At 55.7% G+C, this 21,966-nt stretch overlaps 2 protein-coding genes and 2 long non-coding RNA genes across 4 annotated transcripts in view; 2 read left to right on the forward strand and 2 right to left on the reverse strand.

Annotated features, from left to right (window-relative positions):
- KCNK16 (potassium two pore domain channel subfamily K member 16) overlaps positions 1 to 5,596 on the forward strand; it is a 6,691-nt gene extending 1,095 nt beyond the window's left edge. Inside the window, exons 2-5 of the mRNA XM_019751557.2 lie at positions 2,767 to 2,881; positions 3,954 to 4,120; positions 4,918 to 5,083; positions 5,371 to 5,596. Coding sequence (XP_019607116.1) covers positions 2,767 to 2,881; positions 3,954 to 4,120; positions 4,918 to 5,083; positions 5,371 to 5,594 — 672 coding nt within the window. The 3' untranslated portion in view covers positions 5,595 to 5,596. The remainder of the gene's footprint in view (positions 1 to 2,766; positions 2,882 to 3,953; positions 4,121 to 4,917; positions 5,084 to 5,370) is intronic.
- Positions 1 to 7,702, reverse strand: part of LOC141571642 (uncharacterized) — a 22,025-nt gene extending 14,323 nt beyond the window's left edge. The window contains exon 1 of the long non-coding RNA XR_012496572.1: positions 7,572 to 7,702. This is a non-coding gene — a long non-coding RNA (uncharacterized LOC141571642). The remainder of the gene's footprint in view (positions 1 to 7,571) is intronic.
- On the forward strand, positions 7,449 to 19,661 carry KCNK17 (potassium two pore domain channel subfamily K member 17). The gene is made up of 5 exons (XM_019751556.2): positions 7,449 to 7,721; positions 10,750 to 10,864; positions 13,765 to 13,925; positions 14,347 to 14,521; positions 18,953 to 19,661. Exons 1-5 carry the CDS (start codon positions 7,449 to 7,451, stop codon positions 19,261 to 19,263), a joined length of 1,035 nt encoding a protein of 344 aa, XP_019607115.2. The 3' UTR covers positions 19,264 to 19,661.
- On the reverse strand, positions 17,521 to 21,084 carry LOC141571643 (uncharacterized). Its single transcript, XR_012496573.1, has 4 exons — positions 20,884 to 21,084; positions 19,172 to 19,244; positions 18,044 to 18,124; positions 17,521 to 17,710 (listed from the first exon to the last, which is right to left on the reverse strand). It is a non-coding gene; the product is annotated as an uncharacterized LOC141571643 (long non-coding RNA).
- Between the last annotated feature and the right edge of the window lie 882 nt (positions 21,085 to 21,966).

The raw sequence follows: 21,966 nt of genomic DNA on the forward strand, positions 1-21,966 counted from the left end.
CACTGCTGCACAAATGTGAACTGAGTGTCAGTGCTTTCCACACTGCAAATTGCCTTCTCCCACACTCTGCACTGCCCCTACCCCAAGTCCAGGGCCACTGTTCTGCCCTCCCCCCACCCATGTCTTTGTGCTGACCACACTAGAGAGCTGTGGGTCAGAGACACTGATAAAAGCCAGGAGAGGCCGCCGTGCTGGCCTTCCCCAGCCCGGTTCTACCTGGAGCTGGGCTTGGTGAGCAGTGGCCAGGGTGACTGAGCTCTGCCAGCACTGTGGCCATGGGGGCTCTGTCTGGTGGCAGAGCAGGTGACCCCTGCCTGGGCCCCGTCTGCTTTTCAGCACAAACTCTAGGGCCCCAGCACCCTCTCTCTAAGAAAGAAGGTAAAACCCAGGTGTTGTGGGGGAAGGTGAATGCATTCAAGAGCGAATGACAACACCCACCACACAGGAACAGCCAAGTTCAGGGTCATCATGATGATAACTGGTATTCATTGCGCATTTGCAATGTGCCGTAGACAGTGGAGAATGGAGTCACTGTGAGGGGTTTAGACCAGTCATGATCTGTTGCCTGGGGCCTAGTAATTTACAAGTATTTTCTCATAATCACCTATATTATCATTATCTCCAGTTTGTAGCTGGGAACTGAGGCAACAGAGAGGTGGAGTATGTTGGCCAAAGCTGCACAGTTAGTGGTAGAGACAGAACTCGCACCCAAGACAGCTGCTCTTTACCACACAAATTAGCATAAGTGCCGGTGGCACGATACAGCCTAGAGCAGCAGTTCTCAAAGTGCGACCCCTGGGCCAGCTGCAGAGGCAACACCTGGGAGCTCATTAGAAATGCCAATGATTGGGTCCACCCCAGACCCACTGAATCAGGAAATCTGAGGGTGGGGCCAGCAGGCTGTATGTTAACAAGCCCCCGGGGGGATATTGATGCCGGCTCATGATGGAGAACAGCTGGCCTAGAAGATGAGCGAGCTGGGTTATGGTGCTGTGAGAGACCTGCCCAGGCCCTTTCTTCCAGGAAATGAGGCCTCCAGCCTCAGGCTTCACTTCCTTGCTCCCCAGCCACACGGGGCTGGGGCCATGGCACCCATATCAGGGCGGAGAAGGGTTCAGGTGCCTCTCAAGACCCCGAGAGGGGGGTAAGGCAGAGGCTCTGGAAGCCCTGGACCCGCCTCCTATCACAGCCCTGGGTCAGAGGTGAAACCTGGGAGCCAGAGGGTGTGGGAAGGACTGGTAGGTGGGCTCTGACTAGCTCTGCAAACGTGCAGGGAGTCAACAGCCTTGACCGCAGCCCTAAGGGATGTGTTCCTGGTTAACAGTCCCCCTCAGGCTTCCCAGGGAGCCAGGACACCCCTAAAGTCCTCAGCCTCCCTGGGAAGGCCACCCACTTGCCAGGGGATATCGAGCTGAAAGGCAGAATTCTGGGACAAGATTCCGGAACACACATCACTGCTCAAATCACAAGGGGAAAAGCTATAAAAAGTGCTACAAGCAGTATTAAAGGCTGACTCCATCAAGAAAGGAGGCCGTGCCCAGGATCACAGGACCCTTGTCTGACTTTCTCCACCATGTGTGGGTTCTTAGAGAACAATGGAAGGTCCTCCTTCGGTGCCTCCCTCTCAGTACCCCCCACTGACATCAAAAGCGCTCCTCAGCGGGATGGAGGATGTCAGGGTGGTCGTGAGGGACAGCCTAGGTCCAGGGCAAGAGCTGCTCCAAAGGGTGAGGATCTCCAGGGAGTGGGTGTGTTCCAGAATGTTCCATCTTGGCCTCTCTGGGTGTGTGGGAAAGAGAGAGAGGCCAAAGTTCACATGTGAGGAGACCAGATCTACCAAAGTGAGAAGAAGCAGACAGCCTAGGTCAGGACACCCGACTGGCCCGGCCCAAGCGGGCCACCCCCCCACCCTGGCCAGAGCTTGCTCACCCAGCCCACTAGGAATTGGTTCCCACAGGAACTAGAGCTGCCCCCTCCCCCATCACCGCCCTCCTGTCTTTGGAGCTCTACCAGGCTGCAAGGCTGCGCGCTTTCCTGGACAATTCACAGCTACGGGGGGAGGGAAGGGTGTCTGGGAGCAGATGGGGGAGGGAGCCCTAGAGGGCTGGGCCCCAGGACAGAGGGGCTTAGGCTTGAGCCTGCAGGGAGGGGTTCAGTTTCTATAAACACACACTAAACGCGTACACACACACACACACACACACACACACACACACACACAGGAGACCTTTGCCCTGTCCTCTGATGGAATTTCTCCTGGAGGCCTGGGCTGGGACTCACTAGGGGGCAGCAAAGAGCAAGGCTGCCTGCTCACCTTCTGTCCCCCTCCATTAGCCCTGTGGGAGGGCAGCCCCATGGCTTTCTTATGGTCCCCAAACCCCATTTTCCCAAATAAACCGAGGAACATCTACCCTGAAACCTTCCCATTGTCCTAACAATCCATGTGCATCTCACCCTCTTGGTCATAACAGCATCTCCCCCCTGGACAACTCTTTTAAGCATCTTCTGCCTCCTTAGGCCCATTCCCCTCCACTGGCCCATGCTGACAGCCCCCGCTGCAGTCATCCCTGGCCAGTGGAACAGACAGTGGATTTGAAACCCAATGACCGTGGTCAAGTCATGTAGCCACAATGAGCCTTAGTTTCCTCTTCCACGAAAGGGAAATGAGCTGTCTAAGAATATCATTAAGTGAGGTGACACAAAAGCACCCTGTCAAGAGCTTAGCCAATAGCTGGTGCCTTCATTCCCTTTTCCTCCCACCCACAGGTCATCATGGAAGCCTGGGTGAAGGGCGTGAACCCCAAAGGCAACTCCACCAACCCCAGCAACTGGGACTTCGGCAGCAGTTTCTTCTTTGCAGGCACAGTCGTCACCACCATAGGTAAAGGGTCGGGTGAAGAAAGGCTTGGTTTCCCCATAGCCCCTGTCTTGGTTTCAGTTCCCCAAAAGCAGATGCTGAGACAAGGATGGATTTATCTAGGAGACGATTTCAGAAAGCACAAATAGAGAAATGGAAAAGTGAAACCAGAAAGGGAGAAAAGGCAATAAAGTTTGCATCAATGAGCAGCTTAGTTTAGTGGGTAGGGCAACTGGGCTCACACCCAGTGGGGACCCGCTGAGAGGCTAGGTAGAGCCCATCCTCAGAATAGTCCCTGCAAGGGGCGAGAAAGCAGGGGTACTTGTCCACCGACTCCTGCCCTGGCTGGTGGAGAGCTAATCCTGGATGTATTAACTCTCCAGCATTTTGGACCTGTCCACAGACCAAGTACATTCCTACAGCCAAAAAAAAATCTCTCAGGTAGAGAGAGATGTGGAGACTTGGGCTGGGAAATCATCTTGTGTACAGGAACTGTCCACAAAGCTGCAGGTGACAGGACATTGATGTTGTCTGCTATACCACTCAGCCACAAGACCCACTCTACCTCCCACAAGGCGATGCCCAGACCCCCATTAACCCCAGTCTCCCCCATCCATACAATTAAGTCCAATTAAAACCAATAGCTTCCTTGAGCTCAGGTGACATGTGGAACAGAGGATGGAGTTGGGGCAGGGGGGTATATACAAACTTGGGTCAGACCCAGACTTGGCCCTCAAGGATCTTCCAGTCCAATGAAGAGGGATAAGATAAACACACCAAAAACAATAGTATAAGGCAAAGTAGATAATTAGATAGGAATGACACAGAGCACTATGGGGAATCACACCTAGTAAGGAGGAGGGTGGCAGTCAGGAGGGCTTCCTGGAGGCAGTATCATTGGAAATGGGCCTTCAAAGATAGCAGGATTCTTATAAACAGGGATCATTCTAGCAGAGAATGGGAAGAGTGTCCATGAGAACAGGGGTGCTTCCCCTCCTCCCCCCAGAGGTGGTGGAAGACCAACCTCTGCTAGCGTCTGTGGGAGAGGCAGTTCTGAGACCTCTCTTCCCAACATTTGCACACTCCTTCCCTGCAGGATATGGGAACCTGGCACCCAGCACCCAGGCAGGCCAGGTCTTCTGTGTCTTCTATGCCCTTGTGGGCATCCCGCTCAACGTGGTCTTCCTCAATCACCTGGGCACAGGGCTGCGTGGCCACCTGACTACCCTGGAGAGGTGGGAGGACCAGGCCAGGCGCTCCCAGGTAGGGCCCTACCATCCTCACAGCCCTGCCAGGCAGAATCTGTTGCAGATTGAGTCCTCCAGAAGCTGACACTGAGACAGAGTTTGGCAAGCAGGTGTTAGGTAGGTACCTGGGGAAGAAAAGGTGGGCAGCCTCGACAGAAAATTGGCCAGCCCCTCAAGGAGCTCTGCAGCATGTGTGGGCCTTCAGAGTTGTCCTGTGGTGAGCTGAAATAGCCAGGACTTTATACCCCTGCCTCAATCAGGCACCAGGGTGGCCTTCCCAGAAAGGGCGTGCCCTTGGGCCAGGCGGTCTCCGCAGCTTGCTGTACATCCTAAAGGAGCTGACAGCTGGAGGCCACCACTGCGCATCTCAGCGGTTATCTCAGAGCTCCAACATCCTTTCCTGCGGTCGAAAACAAACTCCGGGCCACCCAGCATGACCCTAGTGCCCACCTGTTGGCCAGTCCCTTGCAAAGCCAGGCCCGCTAGGAGGACAGAGGAAGCTGGTACACTTCAGTGACAGTCCTCGTCCCAAACCTGAGTCCCCCGGGGGGACCTGTACAAGTGGATCCCCCCAGCCCAAAGCAATCTTAAATTCCAATTTGACCCACTAATGCAATCCCTATGACCAAGTCTTTCCCTGACCTGGGCAAGATCACACACGCACAGATCCAAGCCCCACCCCAAAGGTCTGCAGGGTGGGGAAAACACCTCGCTGTGATCCAGCCCCACTCCACAGTTTGCCCCAGAGCACCCCCCATACAATCCTGGGGCTTTCCAAGTGGACTCAGAGACTGACTCCCTCCCTCCCTCCAGCTATTTCAGATCCTGGGCCTGGCTCTTTTCCTGATCCTGGGGACGCTGGTCATTCTCGTCTTCCCGCCCATGGTCTTCAGCCACGTGGAGGGCTGGAGCTTCGGCGAGGGTTTCTACTTTGCCTTCATCACTCTCAGCACCATCGGCTTCGGGGACTATGTGGTTGGTGAGAACTAGGCAGTCACATATCTCCGGGTGGGGGATGGGGAGGTCAGCGGGGGTAACTACGGAGGATCAGATAGACCCCTGGTTTTTTGGAGGAGACAATTTCTGACTCTGTTGTGGAGTCTCACAATGTCCTCAGAAGCTGCTAGTCTGGGACCCTTCGCCCTTTCCCCAGGGACCTCCATTGCTGATCCTTGTTATAGGGAGGTTGGAGGGGCCCCTATGGAACCTGGGGGGTGGCTGTGCCCTTAAACCCCTGGCATTTATCATGTCCCCCTTCCCTGCTAGGCACGGACCCCAGCAAGCATTACATCTCAGTGTACCGAAGCCTGGCGGCCATCTGGATCCTGCTGGGCCTGGCATGGCTGGCACTAGTTCTCCCATTAGCCCCACTGCTTCTGCATAGATGCTCCCAGCTCTGGCTCCTCAGCAGGAGCCTTAGTCTCAAGGAAGGCGGAGCCCCCAAGACCGATGGGCTCTCCAGACCTCAGAAGATCCCCATCTCTGCATGAGCTCCCCCACATCCCCCCCCCCAGGAGCCCCTCTCAGCTTCCCTGCCCAGCCCATATGCCCTCTGCATTTCCTGCCCTGCCTGCTCCTCCCCCAACCCATTCATTTCCCAGCCAGGGCTGGTCTCAGGAGCTCTCTGGATAGAGAAAGGAGGCAGGAGTGTCCAAGAAAGGACATGTAGAGACAGAATCAAACACAGATGCATGTGGAGCAAGATGGGCACTGTTGTCCCAAAGCCCTTGCCCTTTCCCCCTCAAAAGTGACCAGACATAGATCACTGTGACCAAATCCCCATTGTCCTCCCCACATCCCCCTCCCAGGAGACTTCATACGGGACAGCAAACAGAGGGTGACTTTACTTTTGCCTCATTGGATAGGGTCACAATGTGCATTGGTCTAGCCCCCATTATGTATCAGGCACCGTGCCAGAGTCTGGGGGCACAACAAGGAAAATTCCTGCCCTCCCTGTGCATTTAGTCAAGTGGAAGGACTAGCTAGGTAGGGCGGCAAGCCCAACCCAGTGCCCAAAATGCTATGACGAGGGCCGACCACAGTATGACAAGAGCCCACGGGAACGGCTGGCAGGGAGAGTCAAGAAGAGGGGCAGGGACTTTGGAGCATCTCAGTGCAAATAGACTATCTGCCCTCAGGAAGCCACACTGAGGGGCTGCCTCTCAAAGACTGCCAGTGCCCCTTGCCTGGAGGTCTAGAGCTGTCTGTGAACAAGGCTTAGGAGGTCTTGAGTGTCCCACCCACTTTCCTGGGCATGGCCTCCCCTGAACCCTCAGGGCACCCCTTGACCCCATCAGCCCCTCTGGGTTCCTGTCTCCTTAAGAACCTTTCTAAACACATGTTGCCCTGGGGAAAATGGAAAGCCAGCGGAGCCCAGGAGATTTCCAGGAAATGAGTTACAAGGAGGCCCAGCCTCCCTTGGGAACGAGCTTTACCACCCTGGCCTTTCTCCTGACAGATTGAGGCAGCTCTGGCCAGAAGGAGAGGAAAGATTTAGACCAGTCCATCCCAAGGCCTAGACTCACCTTGGTCCCTACCTCTCCCAGCACCCCAGCAGCAAGGCAGGCCCATAAGTGGCTGGGAACCTCTGGACAGGACTGAGGCAAAGCTTAAAGCAGAGGAGGCTCCAGATGGGAAGGATCTACAGCAGCAGGACAGACCCAGCTTACATCCCAGGACTTTCTGATGTGGAGGAGAGGCCTGGGGAGCTGAGGACCCACCCCCAGGGACTCCTTGCCTATCCAGTACCCTTCCTCCATTCTGGGTAGAGGAGGGAGTGAGGGGGCGTCTTCAGAAGCAGAGAATAGACAAACCCACTGGTCAAGGCTCCTATGCCTCCCAAGCTCACGGACAAGTGGTGACCAGCTGGGGTCCTTGTCTTTGGGTACACAAAGAAAAGGGTGATGGTCTGAGAGAACTTGACAGGCAGCAAGTTCTCGGAGATAGTCCAAGGGTCCAAGGACTTAGGCAGGGCCCTAAGACAATAAACTTGGCTTCTACTTTCTCTTCTCCCTGAGTGTGGTCTCCAGGAGTCCCTCCCACCGATTGCTACAAGACAAGCTGAGGGCTCTGGGCCCCTTCCTTCTCAGAGTCTGCGGTCACCCAGCAGCCCTCCCCTTCTCCCTGAGCTAGGCCTGGGGGTGGGCACTCCATACTCATTCGAGGCGGGGCCAGATGCCCACAGCTCTGGACCTCTTTTTGTCCCTGGGATTGGATCCAGTGCAGGTGGGGCAGGGCTGTCCAGCACGCCTGCTCTGCTGAGCAAACTGGGCACAGGCAGCTGTTGTCTAGGGAAGGGACCAGCTGAGCTCCTAGCCCTTCATTTTCTGTCTGGGTCCTGGTCCATGGCTCCAGGCTTCAGCCTCCCTGCCTGTCCCGTTATGTGCAGACCACGAGCCCGAGGGGCGCCCAAGGGTAGGGCTCTGGGCTGCGCGGTGCCAGGCACCGTGCTCCTGCTACTCACCTACCTGGCTTACTTGGCACTGGGCACCGGCGTGTTCTGGATGCTGGAGAGCCCCGCGGCGAAGGATTCCAGCGCGAGATTCCAGCGCGACAAGTGGGCGCTGCTGCGGAACTTCACCTGCCTGGATGGCCCGGCGCTGGATTCGCTGATCAGGGTCAGCGGGGAGCGTGGCCGGCCCGGGCACGACGGGGATACGGGGTAGGAGAGCGCGGGGTGGTGGACAGAGGGCAAGAGGGCACTCCCTGGCTCCTCACAGGGAAACACCGGGAGCACTTCTCCAAGAGGGTAGAGGGGATAGACGCGGGAACGACGGGGGGCAGGGAGGAAGGGGACGCGTGGCGGGGCCGGGCGGGGGGAGACGAGAGGGTTGAGCTGGACAAACAGGGAAAGGGTCCCCGCTCCAGCGAGAGGAATGCACAGTGCAGCGCTCTGAATCCTCCTTTAGGGGCGAGAGGGCATGACCCGCCGGGTCGACAGAGGGTTGCGTGGCGCAAACATCCGAATTTGGGGATGAGTACGGCAGGGGGCGCGCTTACCCGCGTCAGGAGCTGCCAGGGCCTACCGGGTCGGGTCAGAACAGGGCAGGGCGCGCCTGGAGTACTTGGGAGGTGACCGGGAGGGGTTCAATCTGGGATGGCGCGGCTGTGTCAGGGTCGGACGACGGGCGAGGCTCGAAAGGGCACGCGTGGCCTCTTCCACAAAGAGACTCCCGATTCAAATATGTGAATTGGGGGCGAGGGCGGCAGGGGGCGCTGGTGGTGCCTAAGGATGAGTCAGACCCATGGCATGATCGTCAGGGTCTGGGGGTAAAGGAGCGCGGGGCGCCCTTGTCCTGGTGGTGGGTTGAAGCGCGCCGAGGCGCATATGCCAGAGTCTGGATGCTCCAAGTGTGCAGACGCGGGTTGGAGAGAAGGAGAGGCGGACGTAGGGGCGCTCTCTTGCTGACCCCGCGTTATTCCGAGATTTCGGATGCGGGAGCTGGGCGCCCCGCCCCAGCCGCAGAGACCTGGAAGGGCCGAAACGGGCAGGGGCCAGCAGGATGCAGGGGTCCTGAGGACAGAGACTGCTCAGAGGATGGGGTCCTAGAGAGGTGTGTGGAGGGGAGAAAATAAGGGAGGGTTCTTGGAGCAGGACATCGAGGATGGATGGAAGTCTCCTCCAACTCTGGGCGGGCGACACTGGACTGGCAGCTGCTAGGTTTGGGGGATGTATTAACATCCCAAGGCCAAGCTTGCTCCCAGAGCCCAGATAGCCCCGTCCCTAGCTGGAAATCCCTGCCCTGGCAGTCCCCGTGCTTCCTCTGCCAAGGAGGGCAGGGCCTGCATCTTGGGCACCAGAGCAGGGGTGGAGTCCTGAGCCCTTGCACTGGGCCTCAGCAGGGCCTGGGGCTGGGCAGGGCAAGGACCATCTCCACTAAGGACCGAATGTAGTGCCTCTATCTCCCACCTCTGAACTTCTACAATTACAGCCCCCCCATCTGGTCCTGGAGGTGGTGACACACCCTTTGCAAAGGAGGTGAACTTCAACTACCAGCACCCTGGGCCCAGGGAGGACGACAATGAGGGGGTGATAGTAATAGTAAATGCTACTGTGTATCAAGCACTGTTCCCAGTGTATTAACCTGTATTAACTCGTTTCTTCCTCACCTACAGGTAGGTACCACCCACAGGTAGGTACCATTATTATCATCCCCATTTTAGAGATGAAGAAATGGAGGCTCGGAGAGGTTAAATACAAATATATGGCTACATAGCCAGGTTGCTGGGCTGTGAACCTACCACGACTACTCCCTCAGTGTGGATCTGTGGGCATGGGTGTTTCCCTCGGTTCCCAGCAGGACTTTCATCTCTGTGCACTTGACCTCCAACCCCTCCTGCTCCACCTCCTCCACACCCTCACTCAACCCTCCTGTGGCTTCATCCTCAGAAACAAGGATGTGGTGTCTCCAACCCAGATCTGCCCCCTAGGTGCAGACATGTACATGCAACTTCTAAGCAGCCCTGAAATTCCCCCAAGGTTAAGAGCAGGCAGCCTTCCTCCTCCCAGCCTCCCTCTCCCATCTATTGTCAATCTCTGCCACTGGCATCACATCCACACATGCTCACAATGGTCTTAGGTGCTTCCCTCACTACCCACACCAAATAGGGCCAGAGGCCGGGGCTTCTAAATGTCTCTTCTCTGTTCCTCCTAGACCACTCTGTGCCAGGATGCAAGCCAAGCCCTCTCCATCACTCACCCCTGCAGGAGTCTTTCCCCTTCTAGTCTGCCAACATGTTCTACACTGCCAGCTGCCACAGAGCACACAACCTGATCTTGCCTCTCCTTTGCTAAGTGGCGTTGGAAAAGGCCTGCCACTCCACACCTGGCATGACAGAACCAAGCATGGCCTGGCTGCCAACGACCTATCAGTTTCCCTATTTGAGATTCCAGGTTCAGTCCTGCCTGTCATCTACCTAAATGTCCTTCCACTGAGAGCAATCCTACCTGACCTTTAAGGAAGGCCCAACTAAAGCATCACCCCATCCATGAGGCCTCTCGCCCTAACCCCATAGAATGAACACCTTCCCTCTCGGCATTATATTCGTAACAGTAATGATGACAGCAACCACTAACGTTTTCCATGTCCAGGTATTGTTCTAAGTCTTTAGGACATTATTTAACTCTCACAACAACTCTGTGAAGTAGGTGCTATTAGTGCTTCCATTTTGCAAATAAGGAAACTGAGGCACCGAGAAGTTGAGTACCTTGCCCAGGATCACGCAGCTGCACTGTCTTAAAGCCTAACACTGCATTGGTAGCACTAGAGTTAAGTTTGTCTCTGTCCCACCGAGGAAGTCATGTTGTTTTCATCTTTGTGTCCCCTAAAACATCACACATCGTGCCTGGCCAGTGCTTGTTGCAAAAATGGGTGAGCAGAGAAGAAAATGAATGGTGTTCTTCCAGCCAGTGAGATATCCTGGGCTGCTGTGGGCTCTGGGATAAAGAGAGGGAAGGAGCTGTCCCCATGGTTGGAGGGGAAGAGCTTCCTGGCTCGGATAGGCTGGGCTCCAAGAGTGGTTATGAGGACTGTCCATGAGTTTGTTTGTGTGTATGTGTGTGCATACACATGCTCATGTGTGAGTTTGGGTGCAGGGGCCCAGTCACCCCACACAGCCTGGTGGTCACTGCAGCCTCTCCCCCAGGGCATCATCCAAGCATACCAAAGTGGGGACATCGTCCTCGGCAACACCACCAGCATGGGGCGCTGGGAGATCATAGGCTCCTTCTTCTTTTCCGTGTCCACCATCACCACCATTGGTAAGAGTGGGGTGGGGCCAGGTGGGCGGGGCTGGGGAGGGTGGTCTCCTGAGGGACAGGGGACCAGTGCGTTTTGGAGGGGTTCCTAGGGCCTTGAGACTCCGAGGGTAGTCAGTCCTTGTAGTATGAGCACAGCCCGGGAGCAAACTCACTGCAGATCTGCTGTATTAGTTTCTGCATTTCACCCATTTCACCAAGGACCCCAGGAGTTTGTGTGCAGGCTCAAGTTTGAGAAGCACTGCTCTGGGGGACCTCTGCCTCACACAACCTCTCAGGATGCAGAGGGTCTCCCCTGTGCTGCAGTAAAAACACTGGGCACTGTAAGTGTCCTGGCCTCCTCCGCCAAACCCACCTAACACCAGGGACGGTTGTGGGGAGGTGACGGTGATGATGGGGGAGGCCAGGAAAGGGGGGCAGAAATACACAAAGAGCCTTTCGACCCCTTATTCTCAGCCTTAGAGAAGTGGCCATTCCTGGAGGCCTCTCCTCAGCTCACTGAGGCATCCCCTCACCCCTATCACAATCCTCTCCAAGCCCCCTTCCTCCCTCTCACATGGGACACCTGGGCCAAATCACCCTCCCTCTTCTCTAGCCCTGCCCTCAGGAGAGCAAAGATGGACCTTTATTTGGCGAGGGCGCCTGGGCGCTGCTGTAAGGGGAAGAGAGCCCTCCAGCTCTGAGACCCAGGAAATAAGTCAGATGGCCTCATCCCCCTGCCCTGGCGCCAGGCCGCAGCCCCTGCATGACACGGATTCACCACCAGGTGGCAGGCTGACACCGCCGGTGGTTTGGGCTGTCTCCACCCGCTCTCGGCCCCTAGGGACAGAGGATGGGACTTGGGGGGATCCACAGCTGGAGGAGGAGGGGTTGATGAGGAGGCAAGCAGAGAGGTTTACCTCTTCTGGATGTCAACAATAAAGAGACTTCTCTCTTTTAGAGGAGGAACCTGTAAAGGCCAGGAAGGCAACATGGATGGGGCTCTGGAGGAGGCCTCTGAGGTCCTCAAACCAGAAGCTGGTTCAGTGGAAATCAGTCAGCCATTCATTCATGCGACAAACATTTATGTAGCACCTCCTGTATACATTCCCATCTACAGCACATCTCCATTGCCTCCTTTCATTCCCACACCACATTGTGAGATGGATGTCAACATCCCCATTTTCAGACAAGGAAACAGAGGCTCAGAAAGGTCAAGCCACTTGCCCAAGGTCTCACAGCCTACAAAGGGTAGAGCTGGGATTCAAACCCAGGAAGCGACTCTGACTCCAAAGCCAATGCTCTAGACTAGTGCGTGCTTTGGCCTGTCTTGGGACCATGCCCTCTGACACCCCTCAGTAAGGTGAGTGAATGTAAACCACCAGTGCAAGTGAATAGAGTGTGTGGGAGTGCTGACCCAATCTGGGGGGGGGGGGGGGACGGGCAGGGACATTAAGCAGCAATATGGGGCAGGGTACAAGGCATCTGTCCATCTATTTACACATTCATTCCTGAATTTCCCATTCATTTGTTCATTCATTCATTCATTCTTGTATGCATTCAGCACACAAATGGTGAGCACCTATTAGTGTCAGGTCCTGTGCCGGTTGTTGGGAATTTAAAGATAATTAAGACCCAGTCCCTGCTTTTGAGGGGCCTACAACCCTCAGGAGCGGCAGACATTGAATCATTCTCACACAGGGGGCTATCCTCAAAGCTCAGCAGAGTGCTGGGGGAGCTGCTCCACAGGAGGGTGAGAACTTAACAGGCCATTTACAAGTGGGCAAGGAGGGGAAACATGCTTTTGGTAGAGGGAGAGTCACGTTCAAAGGCACAGAGGCCCAGGGAGTCTGGGGGTTCAGAGGGGCAGGAGTGTAGCCAGAACTGGGAGGCAGGGAACCAGATGGGACTCAGAGATGGGCTAGGTGAGAGTTTGGACTTTCCCCAGCAGATGTGAGGAATAATGAAGGTTAGTAACCTGGGAGAGGAGGGGTGATGTAATCAGGTTTGCATTTTAGAAAGACAAGGCAGTGGTGACCAAGAAGTGGGGAGACCGAGGTGGAGGGGAATGAAGGAGGAAAGAATGTCCAGGCTGATGGAATCCTTCTAGGAACTCCTCACCCTCCCCAGCCTCCCTCCTTCCCTTATCTTCATGACAGAGGCCCCAAGCTCCACCTTCCCCAGGTCACCTGATAGCCATGCTCTGCCCCTCATTCCCAGGGTGTTCAGGAGAGAGCCCAGGTGTGTTAGTTAGGGCCCTCTGGAAATCAGATATCAAGACAGAATCAGGTGTATTGGGGGATGGGAGGGGCTTTTGAAGGATAAAGTAGGAGCCAGAGAAGTGACGAGCCTCAGGTACAGAGCAGGGTGATACCTGTGAAAGGAGAAAGGCAAGGCAAGGCCTTGAAGGGGATGAGCTGCAGCCTGCAGTGCGGCTCTGAGAAAGGCTTGGCGGGGTGATGGGAGCCCCTGAGCAGAATGGTATGTTAGAGGAGTGCTTCATCGGGCAGTGGTGGCCCCGGGTTTGGTGGCTGTGCCTAGCCGTGGGCTGGGAGCCGTCGGGACACAGGAGGGCCTTGGCATGAATGGTACAGCAGATCCTGGAGGCACAGTGGCTGGAGGCTCCAAAGCCTCCCGTGCTCCTGTCCCCATCCCTCTGCCCACCAGAGAGGGAGGAAGTGAAGAGAGGAAAGACAGGACTCCTTCGTGGGTTTGAACTCACGCACATTGCCGAGCCTCCTAGAGCTTCGTAAAATACAGGGTATAAGCCCCATTTGGAAGGAGGGAATGGATGTATAGGGCCCCCTGCACAGTGCCTGACATGGGAAAGGAAGGCCTTGGCCAACACCAGCTGCCACGTCTGGAGTGGGTTAGGAACGGGGATCCCAGGAAATGTCCCCTGAAGTGCTCCTGCGTCCCCTCAGGCTATGGCAACCTGAGCCCCCACACGATGGCCGCCCGCCTCTTCTGCATCTTCTTTGCTCTGGTGGGGATCCCGCTCAACCTGGTGGTGCTCAACCACCTGGGGCACCTCATGCAACGGGGAGTGCACGGCTGCGCCCGCAGGCTGGGGGGCGCCTGGCAGGTGAGGGGCCCGGAGTGGGGGAGGGGTGGGTCACGTGCTGGCTTCGGGGCCACTGATGGTGGGTGAGGGCTGTCACTGTCCCCAGTGAGAGTCTGGTAGAAAAGGACAGCTGTGGTGAGAATGGGGGCCCCGGGGTGGGGGGGTCGCTGGTAGGAGCAGGAGCTACTTCTGGGAATCAGGGTTACTGGTGGGGATGTGGTAGGATTGGGGGTCACTGCCCAGAAGGGGGGTCAGTGGGGGAGGTGCCGCGGGACCTGGCCGCGGGACGGGCGCGAGGCACCCAGAGAATACAGGCCAGGAGGTGAGGCCCCGCGGGCAGCCCCCTTCTTACTGCCTCCAGTTCAGTACCCCCAGGCTGTCTGCTGCCCGCCCCTGCACTGGGCAGAGGCCACATGGGGGCTGAGCGGCCGTGCTCCCACAGGACCCGGCCAAGGCCCGCTGGCTGGCGGGCTCCAGCGCCCTGCTCTCGGGCCTCCTGCTCTTCCTGCTGCTGCCCCCGCTGCTCTTCTCCCACATGGAGGGCTGGAGCTACATGGAAGGCTTCTACTTCTCCTTCATCACCCTCAGCACCGTGGGCTTTGGCGACTACGTGATTGGTGAGAGCCCCCAGCAGGCGATGGGAGGGGCAGCCGGAGACTCGTCTGCCTCCGCAGCCATGTCCACTGGGCTCCTGCTGCACGCCCACCCCTTTGGGGGCGTGCAGGCCCAAAGTCCCAAGGACAGGGTCCTTGGCAGGTTCAACCCACCTTGGTTGTGTGTCGAGGCTAAGGTCACTCAGACAAAAAAATGACAACTGGGGTTTGAAGCAGCGCTCTGGACAGTAAGACGCACTCCTGACCATCTTGACAAGCACTGACCCATCATTCTTAGAGGCTCAGCAAATAAGGGGAGTCCCTGGCTCTCCTCCCCGGTCCCAGGGTCTCCACTGCCCACTTCACCCCACCACATTAAATGCCAAGCTTCCCCATGCCCCTGGTTTGAGGCCCACAAGGATTAGGCTGGAGCGTACAGGAGACTCAGGAAACCCCAGCCTCCCATGACCTCCACTGGGAAACAATTGTCAGCCAAACTCTGGGTGCCAGCAAAATGGGCTGCAGGGTTCTGAGAGCCCAAGGTGGGGTTTAATCAGTGTCAGCACCCTAGACGCCTGGCATAATGATAGAGCTGAGGCAGATGCCCAGTAGGTGGCAGTAGAGGACATTCTGTGGGGCAGGACGGGTGGCTGGACCCACCAGCTCAGCCTCCGTAGCTCCCTCCATTCCCACACCTGAAGGCTCAGCGCCTGAGCTTGGTCACTGGCACCACCACTACCCTGGCCTCCAGGGGTCTGTGCACTCGCTCGGATCCTTGGCCCTAAACTGGGGAGGAGGCCCTGCCCTTCTTCACCTCTGGAGACAGAACCCAGTCTGGAATATTGGAATTAGGTTTTACCAAAGGAACAAATAGCTAGGTCACAGGCAACCTAGAGTGATGAGTGTCACCCCATTCTACTAAGGAAGAAGCTGAAGCTCAGAGATGCCAAGCTATTTGCCTGAGATTGCACAGCTAGTGAGATATCAATTCTGATCTGTTTGACTCCAAAACTCATACTCTTTCCAGACCACCTCACACACCCCCCCTCTAGGCACCTCAGTGCTCCTGTGTATAAAATGAGGGTCCTGGGCTAGGTGATGGCTAAGACTCCCTCAGTGCCTTTTGGCCCATGTGCAAGGTCCCCTTCCCTGAACCTCTCCTCCTCATACTGCCCCTTCCTGATATCCTCCGTCCTGGGAGGGAGGCTGTCACTCTGGAAGGAAATCCTCAGGAAGGTTTATTCCCACTGGGCATGACCCCACTGCTACCTTCAGTGTGGAGAGATGTGTCTGAGGAGAGCTGAACCCAGCAGCTCCCAAGGACAACATCTGCCCCCTCACAGTTCAGAGAATGATTCTTGGATTTGTTCTCGCCTCTCTATTCCCACTGCAATTTCCCTAGTCTAGGCAGGACCGTTGCATAGGCTCTTATGACCTTTAAAAATGACAAATGCTATCATGTCACCTGCCCAGCTCCTCTAAAAACCTTCCGTTTTTCCCATAGTCTTAGGACGGAGTACAAAATCCATGAGTAGGCCTGCAGGAGCCATCTACGTGACCAGGCCCTGCCTCCCTCTCCACTCTAAGCCTCTCCCTTCCGTGCTGTACTTGGGCCACCCTGAAATACTCCTCTGAGCAGCAGTAGCAGCCTCAACCCAGGGCTGTGTGATCTGACAAGTCCTGCCGCAGCCTCCCCCACCAGGGCTCAGAGGGTGAAATGCAGGACTTCTCGCCAGTGATAGATCATCCTAAACGTGGTTTGGAAGGCCTGGTTTTCTGAGAGAGCCAGGGCAAGGAGAGGGTAGAGACGTGGGAACAGGAGTCATAACTGTAGTTTCTTGGGGCCCACTGAGCACCGAGGCTCCCAGAGTTGGGTCCTGGTGGGAAGAGCTGACAGGGACAGCCTAAATGGGGTTGAGCGGAGTCTTTGAGGGTGTCCTGCAACCCCATAGTCCCCTAAGGCAGGGCGGGGCAGGGGGAGGAGGTGGCAGCCCTCTGTAGACATGGGCATCCTGGAAATGGGAGGAAAGGCCTCCACCACCATGGAGGGAGGGGCAGGGACATCAGCACGGCCTTCTCTACAGGGCAAGGAAGGCTGATCAAGGTCTGTGCTACCCTGTGAGCCACCCTGTGGAGAGCAGCCGGGCAGGGGAGGCTGGGGTATGGGGCACAGGCCTCCCAGAGCCCCCTTCCACCAAACACCCTGACTCAGGAGGCCTGGCCCAAACCCACGAGGGCTCTTTCAAAGCCCAGAGGCTGCCTGGGAAGACTATCCCTGCTGAGGGGCTGCGGGCAGAGCTGCCCCCTTTGCCATATCTCCAGAGATTTGCCCCTCACGCTGGTTCCTTTTGTAGCCATTTCAACGGTTTGTGGCAGGTGACCACACTGAACACCTTTGACTGCCTTACCTTCAAGGGGAAACTGAAACCCAGAGAGGGACAAAAAGCTGATTAAGGTCAGAGAGCAGGCAAGCCTAGGGGAGGTCTAGGATAGACTCCCGCATCAGGGCTCTTCATATTTCTGTGTTCCAGAATCTTCCACAGCTGAGAGGGGACGAACCCACTCTCCCCTCTTTCCCATGTCTCTCAGCCTTCCTGGTCCTGAACAGGGTCCAACCCGTTTCTTGGATGGGATTGGGTGTCCATTGTCCCTCTGTCAGCAGCCATAAGGGACATGTCCTCACTGCCTCCGCTCCTCTTTGCCCGCAGGCAGCGGGGGGAGCAGCTCCCAGATCCCAGCCGCCTGCCCCTCCCTGGCCCCACAGCCCCCGCAATTGCATTTGCTACTCAGTTGAGCGGCTTGCCAGCTGCCAGGACTCCTGCCACTAATGATTTTGGCTAAAAAAATAAAATAAACGGGGAGAGGAACACTTCCCGTCCACTGCCAGGAGCAAGCTGAGCTGGCGGCGGCCAGGGCACAGAGCTGGCTCACTGCTGATCTCATTTGGGACCACCAGCGGAATCGTGGCCCGTAACCCAATCGGCCTAATCCAATCCCCGCTCCAGCCAGGTGGCAAGGTCAGTTCCTGGGCTGCAGGCTCCTCCCCAAGCTGGGGCCCAGGTGAGGGTCCTGGTCATGGGAGGACAGGACCGAGAGGTTGTCTTGGGGTCAGCACAACAGGATGGGGGTAGACAGAGGGCTGGTACCGGGAGCTAAGACACAAAAGGATGTCGAGGAAATAGGACGGATCTTCATCCTTTGAATGATCCCCATCTGGTGAGGGAGGCAAGAACAGACAGAGGGGAGAATTAAGTAAAGCAGGCCCTTGACATAACTTATCTAAGCTTCACGGCGACCCCCCATCCATCCCCTCCCTTAGCCATTACTTATCCAGCCCTGACTGATTTGGGGATTCCAGTGTGGGAATCCAATGGTGAGTGAAACAATCACCCATCTACCGTGAGCAATAGCACATCACACCATGTGCCAGGTGCCATCCTGAGCACTTTAAAGGCAGGAACCCATATGATGGTCTCAACAGGGGGACACTCTCGTTGCCTCCATTTTATAGAAGAGGAAGCTGAGGCCCGGAAATGAGTAACTTACCCAACAAATGCACATGGGCTGTGAGAGAGTATAACAGAGAGGCGCAGTCTAGCCCCTGGGGAGTGACATCTGAACTGAGATCTGAAGGAAAAGGGGAAGTTAACCAGGCCAAGAGGAATTGGAAATGAACATTCTGAGCCGAGAACACAGCAAGTACAAAGGCCCTGCGGCAGGAAAGATGACAGATGGAGAAATGGGGAAAAGACCAGAGTGACTGCCCCCTAAATCTCAAAGGGGAGAGTTAGGCAAATTGAGGCTGGAGAAGTAAACAGGGACCTGGGGATAAGAATTTAGGACTTCATCTTAAAAGCCAAAGGGAAGAAATTATTTTCCTCATTTCACAGATGAGGGACAGTCAGACAGACAAAGGGCACAGAGCTAGTAAGAACTGAGGCAGGATCCAAGCTCCAGCAGTTCCGTGTTCTCCCTGAAGCTCCTGGCAAGCTGCCTCCCTTCATACATGAGAAAACCACACACAGAGACACACAAAAACAGATCAGGCATCAGAATCTCTTAGAAGGCTTGGGAAAACACAAATGGCTGGGCCCACCCCCAGGATTTCTGATTCAGTAGGTCTGGAGTGAGGCCCAATCATTTGCATTTCTAACAAACTCTCAGGTGGTGCCAGATGCTGCTGGTCCAGGGGCCCCACTTTGAGAACCGCTGGGGTAGAGCATAAACAGAATACCTCAGACAAAGAGGAAATTTAGTTTCCAAACCCAAGATACCAATCCAGGGAGGCTTCCTGGAATCTTAGAGTTGACCACCAGGCCAGCAATCCCAGAACTGTTTGGACTTCCCATATTCTGCTCGTACGCCTCAAGCCCTGTGTATCCATTTCTGCTTTGGGAATGTGACCCTGACTTTCCCAGGCCTCCATCCTCTGATCTTGCCTCCCCCCCCCCCCAGGGATGGACCCCTCCCGGAGGTACCCACTGTGGTACAAGAACACAGTGTCCCTGTGGATCCTCTTTGGGATGGCGTGGCTGGCCTTGATCATCAAACTGATCCTCTCGCTGATGGAGACCCCAGGGAGATCGTATTCCTGCTACCACCACAGCTCTAAGGGGACATTCAAGCCCCGAAGCTGGAGTCAGGGCCCAGATGAAGAGGCAGAGCCCCACTCACCACAGCCAGGCTTCTGTCCAGAAGGGCCGATGGGAATCGTACAGCATCCAGAACCCTCTACTCAAGTCTTCTGCTGTGGAAAGGACAGCTAGCTATACTCCAGTATTTGTTCCAACTTCTTCCTCAGTAATAAGGCCCCTTATTTTAAGCATGGCACATGATCACCCAGACAAAAGACTACATTTTTTTTTTAATCTCTTAAGGCCAGGTACAGCTATATGATTAAGTTCTGCCAAATTGGATACATAAAGAAGTATCCTGTGTGACTATGGACGTGACTTTCAATGCAGGGGGTGGGAGGGCAGTATGTGCCTCTCTCCCCCACTTCCTTCTTTTAGCTGGCTGCAATGCTGATATGGTGGCTGGAGCTCTGGCAGCCGTATTGCACCATGAGGTAGAGGTCATGTTTGAGACTGGTGACACAATAAAGCAGAAAGAGTCTGTGTTCCTGATGGTTACAAAGCCACCATAATAAACCTGGACTGAATAACACCAGCCTTCATTTATTGTGAGAGAGAAATAAATGTCGATGTTCTTTAGAACATTACTATTTGGGTTTTTCTGCCACTCACAACATCACAACCAAAATTAATTCTAACTGACACACACATGCCCAGAGACAAAGGCAGCAATCTGAAACTGGAGCACATGCAGAGAGAAACTACTCCCTCCCCAGGTGAGTGTGCCCAGGGCTGATGGAGAGAACAGATTGAGGGCTGGAGTACAGGCCACCTACGCCTCCAGAGACCCTCCAGGTAAACCTATTAAGATTTGCTGAGAATTCTCAGTACTATTACAGCTACCAGGTGGCTGGTCTCTGTTGGCTGCTGAATCCTCGAGCCATTGCTCACTCACACCAAAGAAAAGGCAGGGGCAGGCCAGTGGGCTCCTCCTGCCTCGCCCTGCCCCGTTACATTTGGAGACTCCAACCACAGTTTGCAAAGCTAGGGAGTGTTTGCAGAGCTCACTTCTATTTGCAGAGCTTCTCACCCTGAGCAATTCTGTCTCTCACTCAGAGTTGCTACTAAGGTAGCACATAATGGTGTGGTGCCCACCATACCCAGGTCCCCAAGCCCAGCAAGGAGGTCTTGGCAGTACCAGCCAGCACTTAGAAGTCACCTGGGACAGCTGGGTTCTTGGCCTTAGTGGGTACCTGTGATTCTGCTCCCCTCCACCATCCTATAGGTAAGCATCACAAGTACCCAGGGGGTTCAAATAACTCCTCCCTGTGGACAAACCTGTCAGCATCAGGGCCCTCCTGGAGCTAGGTCAGGGGCAGGCAGCATTTTGGACAAGAAAGAAGAGTTGTTACACCATCCAGCTTGCGTCATCTGGCCTGGGCCTAAGTGCAACTAAGGCCAGACCCAGGGGCAAACCAACAAGTAGACCAGCAAGTAAACAATAAGGCCCATGTCCACTTCCTAAGCCCACAGGCTGGGCAGAGGAAAATGGAGATGAGGAAGAGATTGCTGAATATCTAGAAGTGGCATTCTTTGTACTTAACACTCTCCAGAAAGAGGACCTAGCAATTCAAAACTGGGAGAGAGAGAGAAGCCAGAGTGCTGGGTTGGCCTCTGTGGTCCCACCTTGCCTTGAGCCCCTTTCTCCTCATGATTGGGCTCCCTAGACAGAGCGTCTCTCTCCCTCATTACGCCCTTCACCCATGTGCACCCCTACTCAAGCTCTAAATGCCTGCCCCACAGGGAACCAACCTGGGGCAGAGGAAGGCTTCTGATTGGCCCGTTCCTTACAGATGTCTCCTCCACAATCAATGAGAAGAGTCGCTGGAATTCTGAAGTACAAATCCAGTGGGGAGGGGCACGTGACTAGGGAGGGGATGTGGACTGGGGGAAAGGTCGTAAGAAGCCACGTTGGGAGCCACCTGGAGCGCTGCATCTGGGAAATGCACAAGAACAGAGAATCAGACCTCTGGACAGAAATCCTAGAATAAAATGGGCAGGGAGTCTTGCCCTCATGGAGAAGAGGGAGGGGAAGGGGGAGTGATGATGACATGGCAAGGGCAGCCTTGTGTGGGCAAGGAACCGAGTCGTTCATTCACTCCCACAACCTTGGCCAGGCCACCACGTCCTTGAGGAGAAGGACAGGGGCCCCTCCCCTCAGAGCAATGTACGGTAGTTGTTAAGGATGCAGAGTTTAGAGAGGCCTTCCTGGCTCACCATCTCTGTGACCCTGAGCAAATTACTGAAGATCTGTTTGCATCAGTTAGCTCTTCTGCAAAATGGAGATAGGAGCGCTGCTGATCTCCCAGGATTAAATGAGTGAGTGTGTGAAGTACCAGAGGAATGTGCATCGGCCCAGAGGAAGCTTGTTGGGCATTTCAGCTGCCGGTAGGTCCTGCAGCAGGCCCTGAGGACGAGGCAGGAGGCAGACACTATGCAGGCCGGCAGCTATGTGGCAGGCGTTGTCTCTGCTGACCCCTCTCGGGGCTCGGGGCTGGCCCGGCAGCCTGGGCTGAGCAAGCGGTGATGCAGGACTGAACCCGCCCTAGGAGGCCCCCAGATGGTGGCTGGCCAGGATGAGGGGTCTGGATACACATGAGTCACAGGAGAACCTCCTGGCTCAGACGATAACGTTTATTCCAAGTTTGCAAACACGGCCAGGAGACCAGACAGTGCTGCTCCTACGATGCGGAGGGACAGGCAGAGCCCCTCGCACCAGCGGCTGCCTCGCCTTCCCTCCTGGACGGGCTGTGGCTTCAGCACAGCCAGGGCAAGATCAGACTCTGTGTCACATGAGGGTTCCCTTTAAAACTGAAGCATCTCTTATCACCATCA

This window comes from Rhinolophus sinicus, linkage group LG05 (assembly GCF_036562045.2).
Source record: "Rhinolophus sinicus isolate RSC01 linkage group LG05, ASM3656204v1, whole genome shotgun sequence".
NCBI lineage: Eukaryota > Metazoa > Chordata > Mammalia > Chiroptera > Rhinolophidae > Rhinolophus > Rhinolophus sinicus.